At 33.5% G+C, this 18,158-nt stretch overlaps 1 protein-coding gene across 2 annotated transcripts in view; it reads right to left on the minus strand.

Moving 5' to 3' along the window:
- Positions 1 to 1,912: 1,912 nt before the first annotated feature.
- The window catches only part of LOC106471590 (sarcalumenin-like), a 25,159-nt gene continuing 8,913 nt past the window's right edge, over positions 1,913 to 18,158 (minus strand). The window contains exons 2-6 of one of the 2 annotated variants that reach the window (XM_013932206.2): positions 8,154 to 9,070; positions 5,791 to 6,181; positions 4,755 to 4,871; positions 3,875 to 4,047; positions 1,913 to 3,700 (exon numbers count right to left, since the gene is read on the minus strand). In XM_013932206.2, coding sequence (XP_013787660.1) covers positions 2,858 to 3,700; positions 3,875 to 4,047; positions 4,755 to 4,871; positions 5,791 to 6,181; positions 8,154 to 9,070 — 2,441 coding nt within the window. In that variant the 3' untranslated portion in view covers positions 1,913 to 2,857. The remainder of the gene's footprint in view (positions 3,701 to 3,874; positions 4,048 to 4,754; positions 4,872 to 5,790; positions 6,182 to 8,153; positions 9,071 to 18,158) is intronic. The other variant, XM_013932213.2, reaches the window with a different exon arrangement.

Raw genomic sequence — 18,158 nt, forward strand, 5'->3', positions numbered from 1 at the left:
AAATGTGCTATTTGCACTCTGTTCACCACGGGGAATATAACTCCAAATTTTAGCGTTTTACTACTTACGTTTCAACAAGGAAGAAATGAAAATGAACAACTGCAGGAAAAATTGTTCTATATTTATATAGCATAGTGTGAATAGTTATGTGTTACTACTGATTTCCATAAATCTAATTTCTGTGATTCCTACTTAAAATAATTAATTAAACGTCATGGAAAATTTCATAAAGAATGAAAAACATTTCGAGAATTATATTTTACATTTCTTTCATGACTTTGAGCTTAATTTAATTATTTTTCAATACATTGAAGTAATATCATAATTACCTTGTTTTTCTAAGGTGCTGACTAAAATAGTTTGAAAAGAAACATTCATCAAGAACATCAAAATCGGCAAATAAAGTGAATTTAATCTAAATATACTATCCACAAATACCACACTTTGGCAACCATTTACAAGATAAAACTTGTAAGCCAGGTAAAACTATATTTACTGATTTGTCTCACACAGTTTCGAAATGTAATTCTAAAAGCATATATTTACCTTTTAGCGGAATAATGAAATTCAAGTGCTAAATTATTTGTAGTTAATTAGTTTAAAGTATTATATTTATGGCCAAGCAACTAACGCTATCTACCGCCGTGCCTAATGTTGAACTATTGACCAGAATCAGCACCCTACCACCCACGCTAAGGAATTGACTGTCGCTCTTCTAACGCACCCACAGTTTAAAACGCTGTTACTAGACTGTGAATAGTCGCACGTATTCGAACACTGCTCGTTATCTCCGAAATCTAGAGCTCTAACACCGGATCAGCCCACGCTGATTGTTAAAATAATTCTTCGTAACTAAGAGGTATAGCAACATACTTCTGTCGTTTTCTGGATCAACTCAAATACTTTAAAAATGCTAAGCTTAATTTAAAGAAGCTACAATAATTTTCATACAAAAAATAAAAGATAGCGATTTATGTGGCAGATTGTGTTTCTAGAGATTGCTCTATGTTATCATAAAAAACGAAATTTCAGTGGCTCGTGTACTAAAACATAATTATTCTGTTTGCAACAATATATTACCCTTTTATAAATTTCTAATCCAAATGTAATTAAGAAATACCTTTTTCTATGGTACTATTTCGTAACTTACATTCCTTAGCCCATTCAACTAAAAGCATTTTTATTCCTAAATTAAATGGCTGTTGTGTCAGATCTAACGATCACAAAAATTAACGTAATCGATAAATATCAAATAAATTTATTAAATTAAATTAAATTAAAGCAGCATCGTTTTTGGATTATAAACAGAAAAGTGAAGATCTAATATCATTGTATATTTGTGTAGATAATTCTATATGTACAAATAAATATTACCGAAAAAACTAAAGACTGTATAAACTGTTCCCAATCATTGTTAAAATTTCTTATAAAAGATGTCTAAAGAGCTTAAAGTTAGCATAACAGTTATAGTATATCAATCACGCCAGTAATTTATGTAATTAAATCATGTAAAAAAAAGTGAGAACAGTCATTTTACTGCTGTATTTGTTTTAGCGACCGATGAATATCAGCCACCAAATTCCAAGACAAAGATCTATATTTTAACATGCAAAGATATTCGATTGACAGTTTTCTTGTTTATCTTTATATAATTATACTGAAATAACAACTTACCACGATCAATTCAAATGAATGAATTACCAACAAACATCAATACAGTTTTTCAAATGATGTATTGAAATACGTAGTGTTTCAAGACAATATCCAAAATGATAAATACGAACAGTCCAAAGCATACTTAGAAAAAAAGAAAAATGATTTAAGTAAGAGTCGATTCTTCATCATTATTAGATGTGTTGTCGTTACTAAATTGTGCAAGCGTTTAAGAATATTAACACACAAGGAACTACGGTAGTGGTGACAGTACAAAGACTTTATTACATCACACACCTAATAAAAATCCAATAGAATTGTTTCAGATATTTTTGACAAGGTATTGCAGAAAAGTATGAATGGTTTTCATTATCTTTTCACACAACATACAAAATCGAAATTCATTCTCAGTGCCTTTTAATATAATATTATAATCTAAAACTATGTACAGAAACCAATAACATAGTGGATGTTACAAACTGTTCTAAACTGCTAAGAGGGGTTAACTTTGGCGCTTTGAGGGGCTCGGGCTTAGCTCTGATATAACTTTTGTCATTTTGTGAAACGCTGATTTGGTGTATTACAAGACATTTTATAGCCGGTATTTGGCATTGTAAAAGCAAAACTTCACATATTTGTCACAAACTTTCCCACATTAGCTTGTTATTGGTTTCTTCTTAATATATATGCTCTCAACTGCGTCGATTGGCTTCGATTTAGAAGAACAACATTAGAAATGAGAGGAAGAAAAAAGAAAAAATCACGAGTCAGCAAATTCACTTCTACAATTCATTACATCCGGATCGTGTGTTGTCAGTTAATGGGAATGTGGTTTAAACAGTTGATTTCGGTTGGGAATGTGTATTGGATTTTCCAGTTACACGGTATCATCATTAGAGTGTGAGGTTCATTTTTGTAACGTCGATGAGTTTGTCTATTGTAATTTCCAATTTTCCTCCTCAACTCTAAATTCAAACTTACCGAAGAGCAGGGTGCTAAGTTAGTTAATTCTCCTTATTTTCCAGAAGATTTTATTGTTAATAATTATTATGAAATTTTCAAACTAACTGCTCATTAACTGACAACACCTGTTCTCAGAAGCCGGGATTTCTACAAGCCTGGTTCGTGTTCAAAACATGAACCAGGCAACCACTGGTCTTAACGTAGACATTACGTCACTTAAGAGCAATCGCGCCCACACATTTCATCTGCCCTTGTCAGCATCTTCTTCCCTCTTGTATATTCTTGCTTTCGATTTTTTCTTGTACTTGCCCAACAATTCAGGAAGGTCGTAGGCAATGGAAATATCCAGCTTATCCAACGGGCAACCCATAAAATAGCTGCAAGTGGAAGCCAAGGGTTTGAACTCGTACAGAGCGTGTAAACGGAAAAAGTCTCGATAAATAAGAGGGTCAGGAAGGTCGTACCGACTGATGTTCGTTAGGCTGCTCAGCCCTTGATAAATATTGTACTGATTGGGGTGTTCAGTAATGTCATCAGCCACCTTTTTCTTGTTGCTGAAGATACCTTTGTGTTTGTAGTAGGTAGCTAAGTAACAGTCTACCATCTTGGCATGGTTTCGTACTCGTACGGCGTGGCGTCGAGTAAAAGCGATTCTATTCTCCACTCTCTTGTCGATCACTTCTCGTAGGTCATTTAACAGCGCCCTCTCTTGATCCATCAAGAAGTTCGCAGAAGTCCATGGTTGGAAAGGTTTGCTCATTAGAGAAACAGCATAGATGACAGGGGCTTCCGAACTACCCATCAGTGGAGAAAGGTTCCAGAAAAGCTGGCCTACGACTTTCATCAACTCACTGCGGCGAATACTATCCGCCTTGTTTAAAATAAAGCGAATCTGTGCTTCTCTTCCTTTCAGTTGATCTAAAATAGCTTCCATCTCACTGCCAATCTCCAGTTTAAATGGGTCGAATACAACGTAAATGGCGTCGGCGTGGTCAATAAACCACTGGAAGACGTCGTTAAACGGGTAACCTCTATTTTGGTATCTTCGGTTTTCGTTAATCCCGGGAGTATCAAGAAGCGTCACCTATTAAAAAGAAAAAAAAAGAGAGATTATATTTGAACTAGGTAAAATAATTTACCTAATTATTTTCCATTAAATCTCTTTCAAACAGCTGGATTTTTAAAGAAGTTTACTTGATAGTTTTCCAAATGAATCTCCAATAAGGGAAGGTATAATATTTGTTGTATTTATAAGTACCTTCTTCAAAAGAGGATTATTCATTCGGACGCCTTTGAAATGGTCCAAGAAAGACTGTCCAAATTTTTGTACACTGGCAAATGACCAATCCGCGGCCAGTTCCGTGCCGCTTAATTTCTGGGGCTCGTTTCCATACGTGATGACAGTAAAGTCTGTGTCTGTAGGCTCAGGTGCTGAAATTTTCCAAGGAGTTAGATCACTGTAGGTTCAGGTGCTGGAATTGTCCAAATGGTTAGATCACAGTAAACTAAGTAAGTTATTATTAGTACAAACTAATTCGTAGGTGGTCAAACATTATTTTCTGATATAAGCATTTTTAGTTTTAAAGTACATATAAACTTTTAACATTTTTTTTTTCCAACAGGATTCAATAGACTAACTCTGTAGCTTATCTAATCCAAGTTAATCAGGTTAAAGAAGAAGTTTATGATCCAGTTCCAGGTAGTTTTCTAGTACAGTACATGTCCTCTGAAAACAAGAACATCTAAAAACTTAACTGGTAAACGATAACTTTTTCAGCTTATACTAACACCGACATTGAACTAACATTTCTCCCCAAAACAACAAAAGTACAAACAAAATATATATACATGTCAAAAGTTAGCCAGTTGATTTACAATTTAGTTTGAAAATATAAAATCTGCGAAATCAGGCTTATCGAGAGTATAGGTTTGAAAATGTCTAGGGTTTATGTTATATTTAAATTTAGATACACTTTTTAATACATTTCACTGTTTATACATAACGTTAATCATTTTCAACAGAATAATTCCATAAAGAAATAGCTACAAATACAAATTGAAACAAGTAACTGACAAACGTTTGTATATGTTTCCATATCTCTGTGTATTTGTTTATCTTTACCATGCTAATACAATACCTTCCTTTCTAGCCGCAGGACTTCTTTCAATACCCAGAAGGTAGTTGATAATGCTGCTTTTTCCGGCGCTCCAGGGGCCAAGAAATAAGACTTGGGGTGTCGAGTAGATTTCAGCATCTATAATATTGCACTTTTCTATTACAAAAAATTGTAACATGCTTCAATTTAGCTAATATATACCTTCAAAGCAGCATAAATCATTTTTGTATTATTAACTTTGCTATATAAATAAGTTTTGTATTTAATAAAACTGAAAATTGCAAAGGAATTTAAATATTCTGGATTTCTGAACTAAATCGCTGACAAATTGTAATTTTCATTGATTGATGGAAAATGATTATGCACGTTGTGACCTAGTCTTGGTCTCACATACTATGACTTGAAAATAATTCTTATCTTTTCTTCAACTCCATTTGAAACGAAGCGTTCATTGTTTGTTTGTTTGTTTTTGAATTTCGCGCAAAGCTACACGAGGGCTATCTGCGCTAGCCGTCCCTAATTTAGCAGTGTAAGACTAGAGGGAAGGCAGCTAGTCATGATCACCCACCGCCAACTCTTGGGCTACTCTTTCACCAACGAATAGTGGGATTGATCGTCACATTATAACGCCCCCACGGATGAAAGGGCGAGCATGTTTGGTGTGACAGGGATTCGAACCCGCGACCTTCAGATTGTGAGTCGAGTGCCTTAACCACCTGGCCATGCCGGGCCGAAGCGTTCATCATAACTAGAAAAGTAGCATATTGAAACCACATATATTTGGTAAATACACCATATGAATTATTCACTGCACTAAATAGAACAATACTAAACTGGAATACTAAAAGTTAGCACATGGATCTACTCCTCTAATTTACTTACAGTTTCACGAGGAGGTGAAAATTCAATATATTAATATAATTAACAACACTTTAAGTGCACTGAAATACACCTTGTACAATCTGATCATATGCTACGTTAATTTCAAGGATAAAAATAATATTGTCACTAGAACACATGAAAAGACAAAAAACAGTATAAACAAAACATAACGTACCTCCCAATTGTCGAGTGGTGATTTCCCTGAACTTATAAATGTTTTCCAGAGGTTTAACAGCTGAGATATACATTTTTTTAAGTTCGTTGAGAATGTTCTGAATTAATTCCTGTTCTTCTTTGTCCATTTGGGTTCCGATCTCGTCTACTCCTAGGATTTCGTCGATATGTCTTCTTGAACGCGGTGGAATTCTCTTGGTAGTTAATTCTTCTTCGTCATCGCCTTCAGTTCCTATTTCCTCATCATCTTTCTTCATCACTAACTTATTGTCTTGTTCCTCCTCTTTTTCTTTTTCCTGTACAATGTTCTCGGATTGCTCAGATGAGGTGTCTTCTGAAGGAAGTTCCTGTTCCATTCCAGCTCCAACTTCAGAGGGCGCTTCTGTAGCTTTCTAAGAAGAACGTCAGCTTTGCGCAATTTAAACCAATTACAGCAATATTACTCACCAATATACTTCCTTCAAAAATTAATCCTACCCATATGATATTACACTGTTCCTTTAATCCTTTTATGATGCTAAAATACTACTATGAGTAAGCCAAAATAATAATAATTTTTATTATTTTCACGAAATCAATCGGAATAAAAAACATAATAATAATATACCCCTTTCAAAAAAATAAATAAAAATATATTTCTAAAAACACTTATAAATATGTTTCCCAGCTCAGAGTCCTTTTATTTTTTACCATTAGCAACAAGGGTATCCAACTGATGAAACAATGCATTCTAACGTTTATAAATATCAGTGTAAGCAAAGTATATTTAATGAGCTATATTCATTATTAATACTAGTTTAAACTTTAGTTTCGATCCATTTAAGTAGCTTGCTCTGATCGAAAATTAATATCAGTATGACCTAGTACCGCAGGACTTGAATTTTGTTTGTTTGTTTCTTTGTAATTAAGCACATAGCTACACAATGGGCTATCTGTGCTCGGCCCACCACGGGTATCGAAACCCGGATTCTAGCGTTTTAAGACCGCAATCATACCCCCTGTGCTACTGGGGGACGGGCTTGAATTGTTTTATAGTTTTATTCTGTCTTAATGAATCAAAACTGTTATCGTATTAAAACCTTTATTGAGTTTTCGGTGCTTTGCTAACGATAATGATCTTACATTTGATTGTTTTAAAAAGTACTTTTACGTTTTGCAGTGTCTTTTTTTCTGCTATCAGTGTCATAACTTTAGCTGTAAGTGTTCTCATGATTTTTTTTATTTATTTATTAAGCACAAAGCTCAACAATGGGCTATCTGTGCTGTGTCCATCAAAGGTATCGAAACACGGTTTTTAGCGTTATAAGCCTTCAGTCTTACCGCTGAGCCACTGGGGCATGTGTTCTTAAGAAATAATTATTAAGTGAAACAGTATGAACTAAAATAAAAAAAGGAAATACGTTTTAGCTGTATGATTTATCTTCTCTGTTATTTTTAAAGTAACATTAATTTCTGTGCTTTTCCGGTAAAATGTTCTCTACAGATACATCCATTTTTATATTTTAAAGAAGCGAAATTGGTCCAAATTGCTCGTTGATTGTAAAACAACTATGCTCGTTTGAATCATATATATAAGTAGCTTATTTTACTAATTTGAAAACGGGAATTCAAGAGGCAAATGTTATAGAGAAAATTTCAACAGAAATGCACACAGCGTGATGCGTTACAAAATTTTCTATTCGTTTTAAGGAACTCGCTTAGAATGTTATGATTAAAGATTTAACTTACTGTTTTCATTAATCGTATTAAAACACATCATAACGAAGAATACCATTAAGAATATCCTCCATTTAACGGTAAAAGTATGAGGATCTTTGTTTACTTACACCATTAACAAACATAGCCTTCATTGATAATATTTAACAGTAAAAGTATGAGTACCTTTGTTTACTTACACCATTAACAAGCATAGCCTTCATTGGTTAATACTTAAAAGTAAAAGTATGAGGACCTTTGCTTACTTACGCCCTTATCAAATATAGCCATAAATGAATCATAACTTTCGCATTTTTTAATCATAATTTTAGGTGTGCAATTGAAATAAGCTAGGTGTAAACAAACTACTTCTAGATAGCACGTCGTTGTAATGCATTTATCATATTTGATTACCGAAAAACCTTTATGAATTTCAAAATTCAAGTAAAAAATACTTAATATTTTTCATTTAAATAATATAAAATTAGCCTTTCGGTTAAACGTCGTTTTGGGATATTCATATAAGAGACTCTTCACCAGTCTTGACAACTGTACACAGTTTAGAATTAAAGAAGAAGATCATAGCCCTAGATATAAAAATATTTTTATACACATATGTTTGTTTCAGTTATGAGCATAATAAAAATATTTTATTTCTTCTAAAAATACCTGTACCTCGTCCCTTTCGCCCTCTTCCGCTATTGGTTCTTCTGCTTCATTTTCATCCTCCTGAGTTTTTTCTTCGGCAACTTCATCTTCCTCAGTACGTGATGTGTCCTCGATACGATCATCTTCACATGTAGTGCATTCTACGTCTTCTGATTCCTCTTGATTCACTGTACTATCTTCTTTAGGTGTGTACTCATCTTCAACTTCATCGACTTTATTTTCCATTGCATCTTCCACTTTGACTTTTTCTTCTTCTTCTTCAGCTGATTTCTCATCAACTATCTTATTGTCTTCTTCTTCTTCTTTGGCTAACACCTTTTCCTCTTCGGTTGACTCTTCTTCCTCAACCTCTTGAGAACCCTCTTCGGTTTCCATCTGTTCTTTAGCATCATCACTTTCATAATCGCTAATTTCTTCTTTTTCTTCTTCTTCTTCTTTTTCCTCAGTCACCTCTGGTTTAGTTTCATCTTCTGACTTTTCTAGTGAATCTTGCTCTTCAGACTCTTCTTCCTTGTTCTCAGCTACCTCTGGTTTAGTTTCATCTTCTGACTTTTCTAGCGAATCCTGCTCTTCAGACTCTTCTTCCTTTTCGTCAACTTGCATTTCTTTATCAGATTCGTCGTCGATTGAATCTTCATGTTCCAATGAAGAAATTTCGGACTCTTCTTCCTCGAGTTTTACTTTTTCGTCTTGACCACCAGTTGTTTCTTCAATATTATAATTTTTTAATTCTTCTTCTTCTTGCGAAGCCAAGAGTACTTCTTCAAGAGAAATCGCATCAACGCCTTCATTCTCCCTTTCTATGGATGGGTTTGAAGGCTGCCTGTCCCAGTAGTCTCTGAGGGCTGCCTCTATGTGGACTCGACATTCTTGTTGAGTTGGTGGATTAGGGACCCAGCTAGGTTTCCTGGTGTATTCTTTAAAAAAAATTTATTATAAGACATATATATAAAGTAATCAAATATTGTTAAAATTCAATCAGAAAGTTTCATCTTCAAATTCACAATCCGCAACTTACTTACCTATGTTATTTCAGATTTGTTAGTGTTCGGCATTTTATTTACTTTTATTTCCTATTAACAATTATTATATTTCAAAAAATATTGCCAACTTTCAATATTAGGTATTATCATTTGTGTTAGGAATTTCTATCCCTACAATAATATGCTTATAAACGTTTCATTTAGGTCACACAATGTGGTATATGAATTTGAAGATATAATCATGGTACACCTAAACACGCAAATTCCTTACTTTTCAATGCATCGCTCAAAATTCAGCAAGAAGTATAATATATTTGTCAATGTATTCTTTTATAACCGAGTATGTGCACATCTGAATCAAAAATTGTTTTTAAAGCACAGAATGTTTATATTTCATGAACTGCTCACGCAGGCCTTTTTTTTAGTATTATAATTGTTGTTAATTATAAAGCTACAAAATGGGCCATTGTACTCTGCCCCTAGCGAGCATCAAAACCCGATTTTTAACGTTATAAGACATCACACTTACCGTTGAGCCACCACCGAGGAGGGTAATGTAAATATCGATACAACTTTAAAAAGTTCATTTTTCCATTCTTTTCTACACAACTGAAAGATATAGCTGAAATGTCAGTCAGATATTATAATGCAGACTTTTACAAACAGAATAAGTTGATGTATTTATTTTTTCCGTTTTCACATTAATCCTATTATAATTATTTTCACTAATTTTTCTGACTTGTAAAGAAAAAAGCTTAGTTTCCGTTATGTTAATCATTTTCCAAACCTATCTTCATCCAGGAGAGTTGTTTTATACTCCAGTTTGGAGCTTTACTGTTGCTGGCCAATTGTCCTTTTGCTCAAATTATTGTTTCGGTTTTGGAATATTTAAAGACTCTTGGTATAACTACAACACAAAGACTAACTGCTTATTTATATTTTATATACGAGAAAACAAAACAGTTTCACATTTTATTCCTGTAATATAAGCAGGTAAAACAATCGTTTCACCAACTGGAAGCACTCTGCATTGTTAATCAAAATATTTCAGTACTTTTGAATCGTAGTGTTTTTGTTTGATAAAACTTGTTGTTCTTAAAAACTGTATTAGCATCTACTTTTAACCTCATTGGTTTGTAGAATATTTTCTTCACATCAGTTCATGAAATGATGTGCTTGAATTTACGAATATTTTACAAAGCTATACATACTATTTTAACACGAAGATAATATTTGTTTTCGAATTTCGCGCAAAGCTACTCGAGGGCTTTCCGCGCTGGCCGTCCCTAAATTTGAATTGATAGAAAACAAGATGTTGTTGCTTTAGCGCAAAGATGTTCAATTAGTTATCTGCATTTTATTCATTGCGGGGAATCAGACCCAGGGTTTTTAGCGATGTAAGCTCATAAAATTATCTTTAACTCAGCAGGAAACTCCCGCGTTGTCATTGACAAAATACTTCAAGATATGTTTCCAGAGTGAAACTATTATATAAAACTTTATGAAAAATTATAAAAAATACAAAACTTATCAAAACTTAAAATTTTAATTCGCTTGTTAGAGGAAGCAAAGCAAAACTTAGTTTTTCATAAAATTGGTAAAATATCCTTAAACAGTTTTTTATCAGTGTGAGGAAGGAGGGTTAAACATTTACCAAACATATACCGACAATTATCAGCAGTGGTCTCAGAATTATCCGAAAATATACAAATCTACAAATTACGTATTTATTAGTGATATACCAACAAATAAGACATCTGCCAACAATTATCAGCCACATACCAATAACGATAAGCCATTAATCACACATTCATTATAATCAGGATTCGGTTATATTTCAGCAAAAAACGGTGAAGTCTAAAAATATTAAAGTTTGTTAATAGTAATTAGACAGAAATATTTATAAGCCATAAAAATAAAAGGAATCACAACACCAAACGTAAATATAGTGGTAAACATCAGGTTTAATGTTCAGCAAAGAAACGCACAATATTTTTTCTACTGAATTACTTGAGTTGATCGAGTTATCTGTCAAATATAACATAAAGACAGAAAATTGTAAATAAAGTTTGAAAGCTGAGTGTACATAATAGGAAGGGTTTGTTTCTTTTATTTGTTGAATTTCGTGCAAAGTTACTTGAGGGTTGTCTGCGCTAACCGTCCTTAATTTTGAAGCGATAGAATAGAGGGAAGGCAGCTATCCAAATCACTCTTTACCAACGAATAGTGGGATTGAGCATTATGTTATAATGCCCCACCCACGGCTAGGAATGGGCGAACGTGTTCGGTGACGGGATTCAAACTCGCAACCAGCTTATTGTAAGTCGAGTTCTCTAATCACCAGGCCATGCCAGGTAAAGAAGAGGAAAGGAAACAACAAACGGTAAATATTGAGTCAAGCTATTTGAATACAGCTTTGTACTGTTGTGGTCTGGCACTCAGTGGGTTGATTTACCACCACCTAAACAAATCATAGGAGTCTAACTCGCAACCAGCATATTGTAAGTCGAGTTCTCTAATCACCAGGCCATGCCAGGTAAAGAAGAGGAAAGGAAACAACAAACGGTAAATATTGAGTCAAGCTATTTGAATACAGCTTTGTACTGTTGTGGTCTGGCACTTAGTGGGTTGATTTACCACCACCTAAACAAATCATAGGAGTCTAACTAGATTCACATATTCATTAGAAATTTTAAAGACAAATAGAAAACAAGAGAATTTGATAATTTTTTAAAAGATTAGACAAAGATGCTAGAAATTTCGTTATTATAAGGTTTATAATACTAATTGAAAAAAAAAGTAGGAGATGAAATAATAACATCCAATGATATTTAAGTTTTGTAGAAAAGTATATATACTCATAGTTAAAAACCTTGTGAATGAGGAGAAACGAGGATGGCTTGTACTATTAAGAGAGTCAGTTGGATAGGGAATCGGTTCAATTAGTCACAGGTCCTGGGTTCAATGCCTCAGTCCTGATTTTTTTTTTCTTCACTTATCGGCTTTTTCAATTATAATAATAATGTTCGTTCGAAACTTACTTTCATTGAGTCATATCTGAATACAGACTTAAGTCACACAAATAGATGCAGTGGTTTTGGTTGTTTGGTTAAGCCAAAGCTTCACAAAGGGGTATCTGTGCTCTGCCCATCACGGGTATCGAACCCCGGTTTCTAGCAGTATAAGTCCGCAGACATACCACTTTATATTTCAGTGGTTTTGATTTTTATTATTTTGAATATTAATTTCTTTAGTAACATTTTTACCATGATTAGATAGTCAATTAGGGAAAAAATTAATTATCTTATAACTGAGGGTGATATAAATAATGATAACAAGCTTTAATTATAAAAAGCATTTCGAAGCAATTGATTAGCCATTCAAATCTATACTTGATTCTGGGAACAATTTATAATTTCCATAAAGCTGAAACATTCGATGAAAAAAAAAACAACAGAAAATAAATTAAGCGCGATTTAAACTGTTATATCATATTTAAGATCCTATTATTCACTCTTTACGATTTGAATATGTGTTTCTTATACTGAAAATAATATGAAAAAATCAAATTAAAATATTTTATGATAACTTATCCCAACAATGAAATATGTTCTTGTTTGTTTATTTGAATTTATGCACAAAGCTACACAATGGGCTATTTGTGCTCTGCCCACCACGGGTATTGAAACCCGGTTTCTAGCGTTGTAAGTCCGCAGACATGCCGCTGTGCCACTAGGGGGCGAATATGTTCTATAAGCGAAATATTAATAAAGTACAAACAGTAATATCTCTCTGAAGGATCCTACTTAATAAGGTAAAATAACACTAATTTGGTCCTAAATATGTCTATAGAATGTTGTTGTTTTTTCTTTTCGCCATTGAGTTTGTTATATAGTCAAGATCGTATTGATGCATTCGGTGTGACGTCAGACACTTCGTGAAACACGTGATTATATTCCACTTACGCCGAAATGATAATTTTATCCTAAACTAAAAACTTTTTTAGTTACTTTGGCACTTCATTTAAGGGCTAGGATATTTTAAGAATATGTAGCGGTGAATTTTCGGTGGTTCTTTAAATAACTTATTCGTTAGCTTAAACGAGAAGAATTGCGTGTTTCTCACAAACTCTCTCTGATTAAATATTCGCTGAACAGAACGCATGCTCTATTTTATTAGTATTATTTTTAATAATACCACTTTGTAACCACTTCAGAGCCTAATGACATTGAGGAATCAACATAATAGAGGAAATCTCGTCACGATTTCTGTTTGTTTACTTCAAGCCTCAAGAGATTCAGTAGTGTATGGCACGTTGTATGCATGTGTAACATGTGTAAGCTATATTGTGTTTACACTGCATATGGATGATGAATAGCAGTTGCATATAAAGTGGATTAATTGGTATATACGTATAGAGAGAGACCTGAGAATTAAAGTTTAAGAAGAAAAACATATATCAGAACACATTGACAACACCTAACACTAAGGAAAGTTTTCCTTTACAAAATTGTTACCGTGGAGCATAATAGGATGGCTATAGAAAAGTCAAATTATAATATATATGATATTGTGACATCGTTAGTATATTATAAGCTTAATATAAAAGGTCAGGATGATATAAAGAAAGGTACCAGATAAACGTGCAGTTTAAAGCTTGGATATTAAGAAAATATAAGAATAACAAAAAATCAGTAATTCAGATAGATAGACAAAGAGATAGATAGATACTTAGATATAAAGACGAGTTAAGAACTCCATATATAAGAAATATCAAGAGGTTGAAAAAGTATGCAAGATTTCCAGTAAATAGCTATAGAAATGTAAAAAGAAAGTACAAATTTCGGATGGATAGAAATCAAGAGAAGACGTACAAAGTTAGTAAAAAGGCTCGTCCTAAACAAAATTAGAATATATACAAATAGATACCATATATTCGGAACTTCGTATATGGAAGTAACATCAACCAAGTAATATTATAATACAAAAGTTCAGATGACATATAATTCAGTTTAGGAATATCAAAAGACATTGTATGTTATGCTTGCATGGTGAATAAAGTTTAAGTAACTATGTAAAATTCTAACAGTCGAATAATAACAACAAGAACAAGAGAAACAAAAAATGTTAGTTAAATAGTTATTGTTATTTTCTTAGTTCAGAGTTACACAGTGAGCTATCTACATCCTGTCTACAGCAGGGGATCAAACCTCGGACTTTTGTGTTATAACTCCGTAGACTTACCATGACCCACCGGGGGACTTTCCTTTCTGAAGGCACATCGGCACATTTGGACTTGTAGCTCACCTATGTTTTGGGAGGTGTTGCCTCAGTGTTAAGAATGTGTACACTTATGATAACGAAATATTACATTAGGGTGTATCTCGGATTCCATTCAACAGATTACAGAAAGTTGAAAAGAGTCAGCTAAATTATAATAAACATTTTAAGGTAGGTTTTCTAAGCTAAATATGGAAAGTACTGACAATTTCCTTGTGATGTCCAATTTTCTTCTACTATAGAGAAAACATTTAAAGATATAGATAGCCTGTAGTCAAAGACATTGCAAAAGAAGAGCCAGAATTTATGTCCCCTCCCACTCCTCAGTGGCTCAACAGTAAGTCTGAAGGCTTACAATGAAAAAAAAACAGATTTCTATACCCCTGGTGGGCACAGGGCGGAAAGTCCTTCGTGTAGCTTTGTGCTTAACAATAAACAGAACCCGGAGCTTATATTGATAGATAGGTTTAAAAGCGAAAAATGAAAGTTCATCCGCCCATTTTCTCTCACACTGACAACAACACAGAGATACAAACTGAATAGGTTGAATGATTAAACCATTAAACAAGTTTAATCTTCTTTTATAACTAAATGTAAATCTAATAAGTATACATTGTATATTCTCTTAATAATCGGAATCAATGTTAAGTTTATTGTATTCAATTTGTTAATTAAAGGTCTTGTGAGATATGGAGGTATGAATATTTACTAGATAACTCGGAGGTAAGAAATAACGACCAGTTATATGTTAACATGTATATGTTATTTCTTCATAAGAGGACCTTTGCAAAATCCAAAGAGAAGTCATAAATAAGTGTAATGTAAAATATCCCTTCAAACAATATTATTGTCAACATAGTCATAAGATGAAACACACTTAATAAACTATCTGTGGTACATATTTCTACAATAAAACCATTTCATATCTCTAAATAACAAATAAACCCCTCTGTATCACATGCTATTATTGGTTTGTTTTGAATTTCGCGCAAAGCTACACGAGGGCTATCTGCGCTAGCCGTTCCAAATTTAGCAATGAAAGACTAGAGGGAAGGCAGCCAACATCACCACTCACCGCCAACTCTTGGGCTACTCTTTTACCAACGAATAGTGGAATTGACCGTCACATTATAACATCCCTACGGCTGAAATGACGAGCATGTTTGGTGTGACGAGGAATCGAACCCAAGACCCGCAGATTGCTGCTATTATTGAATACAAACATCATTAAACTGGACCTTAAACACTTAATCATGAAAATAAACTCAACCTACTTATTACTATTATAACTTACAGAAATCTATTGCATGTTTGGAAACATATATATACAAATGTAAAAAATAATAATTCTAAATGAAAAATTTATAATTATTTCACTGAAAGGTTGTCAATAAATTAATCTGTAGTAAGATTTGTTATGTGAAACGGTTAGATGCAATTTTAAGAAAATCTACATAATTAGTTCTTTGGTGTGATAGGTGGCTTTCTTATCAAATCTGAGATTTGTATTTTGCAAAAGATAAATAACCAATATGAACTCAAACAATCCGAAAAATCTCTAAATCTAAGTCCTAACAACAACTAGGGGAGTTGATATCGTTTCAATGTTTCTTTTCCATATTATAAGAAGTTATACATAATAAAAACATCCTGCAAAATTCAACATAACGAAGAATTCATCAAGCACTGAAAACTTTAAAACAGAATAGTCTTTAGCTAGGAGTATCTGGTATAATGAAATACTGCCAAATTTCAGAACATCCATGCCCTTAGCCCTTTAAACCTCAGCGTGAAATTTTCAGAACATCAAGCAAGCCTCTTGTTCTCCAGTTGCCAAAAAAGTATTTCATTATATTTCAGTGTACAATAGATCAACGTTGCCACTGCCAAAACAAGCAATGACTTGATCGACACTCCCAAATGAAGTATATAAAAAAACATGGTCTTCTCGAGCTCTTACGTGATCTCTATATGCACCATGTTGCCCTGAATTCGTTATTATCGTTATTACAGCAGCATACAGTTGAATGAAAAAAATAACGTATGAATCATAACTGAGAACGTAGTTTTTGGACAACATACGTAAATTATAAAACCACAAATGTAAAGCTATAAACCCAAGCAGTCAGCGCATAGTTAGAAATGTCCATTGAGTTATAATCTTACAAATATTCCCGAAAACTCAACTTGTGTATTTCATTTTAAGTAATTAGAAGCACACTTCATCCAGGAAACAGTATTTCACTCTGGGTGTCTTATGGAAGATATTTGAAATCTTTTTAGAGAGTTCTGATATGCGAAAATGAGTAAGAAAAATGGCAGTCCATTAGCTAACGCTCTTTGTCTATGTCTATACTCCTTGCTTTGTCACATCTACAAAACTGAAAAAAAAATATTGTTGCGTCAGCGAGTCACATGACTACAGTGACGCCACGTTTCTAGAACTATCCCGTATCTTGGCGAATGCTCTAGTAATTACTAGATATAGGGTAGACTGGTATATAAAAGAGGGGAATGTAATGTGTGTGTAGACAGTGAGTAATTGATCCGCAGTCAGAAGCATTATTGAGCACGTTCGTTGTTATAGCGTTTGTTTAGCGCGATTGTTGAAGTTGAGTGTATCGGTAAAGTTATATTCGGAAAGAATAAACCAGTTTTATTAAGTAAAGACTTGTGTCGCTAAAATTTCGTCGGAACGAAGTTACGGAAAACTCAGTTAACAAACGGAGACGTAACAATATCATTGTTAATTGTAAAGGGCAAATTTAGTGAATGAAAGTCATTTGAAAAAACGTCACGCTTATAAACCTCCAGAGAGAAGCTTCTGTATTAAAGTTCTCTGTCACTTTAACTTAATCCATTTATTTAGTTTTGTTTACATTTAAACTGTTAGTCCAAGATTATATGTTATTTCGATTATTTCTGTCCTTTTCTATGCTCAGTATGTGATTTTTACTTTTGCATAACATGAACAAACATCACTATGAGTCCGCTTTTGCATTCTCCCGAAGTACAGGAATTATAATCATAAGAAATTAAGTTTATTTTGGATATTCGCCGAAAGAAAGTGGAATTTGACCGTAACTCTTATAACGTACCCACACTCTCAAAGTCGGACGCGCTATTATTTATTTTATTTTGCATTAATGGGACGCGAATCAAAGACTCTAAAATCCACAGACTGGCACCCTTACCATTATAACACGCCCGTCTTGCAAAACTAACCATCTTGTAAACAGAACGATTATAAAGAACCTCTTGCTAGTTTCCTTGATAATATAGCCCGTGAATATTTTCACAAGGCTGCCTCCCCTCAGACTTTGAAGTTCATTGTACCCCGAAAAAAAGTATAATATTACCATATTCTTGTTTGTAATAGGTAAACCGTTAATAAATCTTCTAGCGAGTGTATATCCAAGGTTAGTCTTCAATTACGTTTGAAACTTGTTTTTAATATTATTTAGTCTAAATACTATTCATGATAATTATTGCATATATATCGATTACAAGTTGATATGTTCTTGTTGCGCAGAAGTATAGGTTGGATCCAATGTTAAGAGTTATCCAACAACAACAACAACAAAAAAAAAGAGTACAAGCACACAACAACTTGAAAATACATCTAAGTTTATGTTTACAATAAATGTCCCCTCAATGGCACAGCGGTATGTATGCGGACTTACAACGCTAGAACCCAGGTTTCGATACCTGTGGTGGGCAGAGCACAGATATCCCATTGTGT

This window comes from Limulus polyphemus, unplaced genomic scaffold (genome assembly GCF_000517525.1).
Source record: "Limulus polyphemus unplaced genomic scaffold, Limulus_polyphemus-2.1.2 Scaffold113, whole genome shotgun sequence".
Taxonomy (NCBI): Eukaryota; Metazoa; Arthropoda; class Merostomata; order Xiphosura; family Limulidae; genus Limulus; species Limulus polyphemus.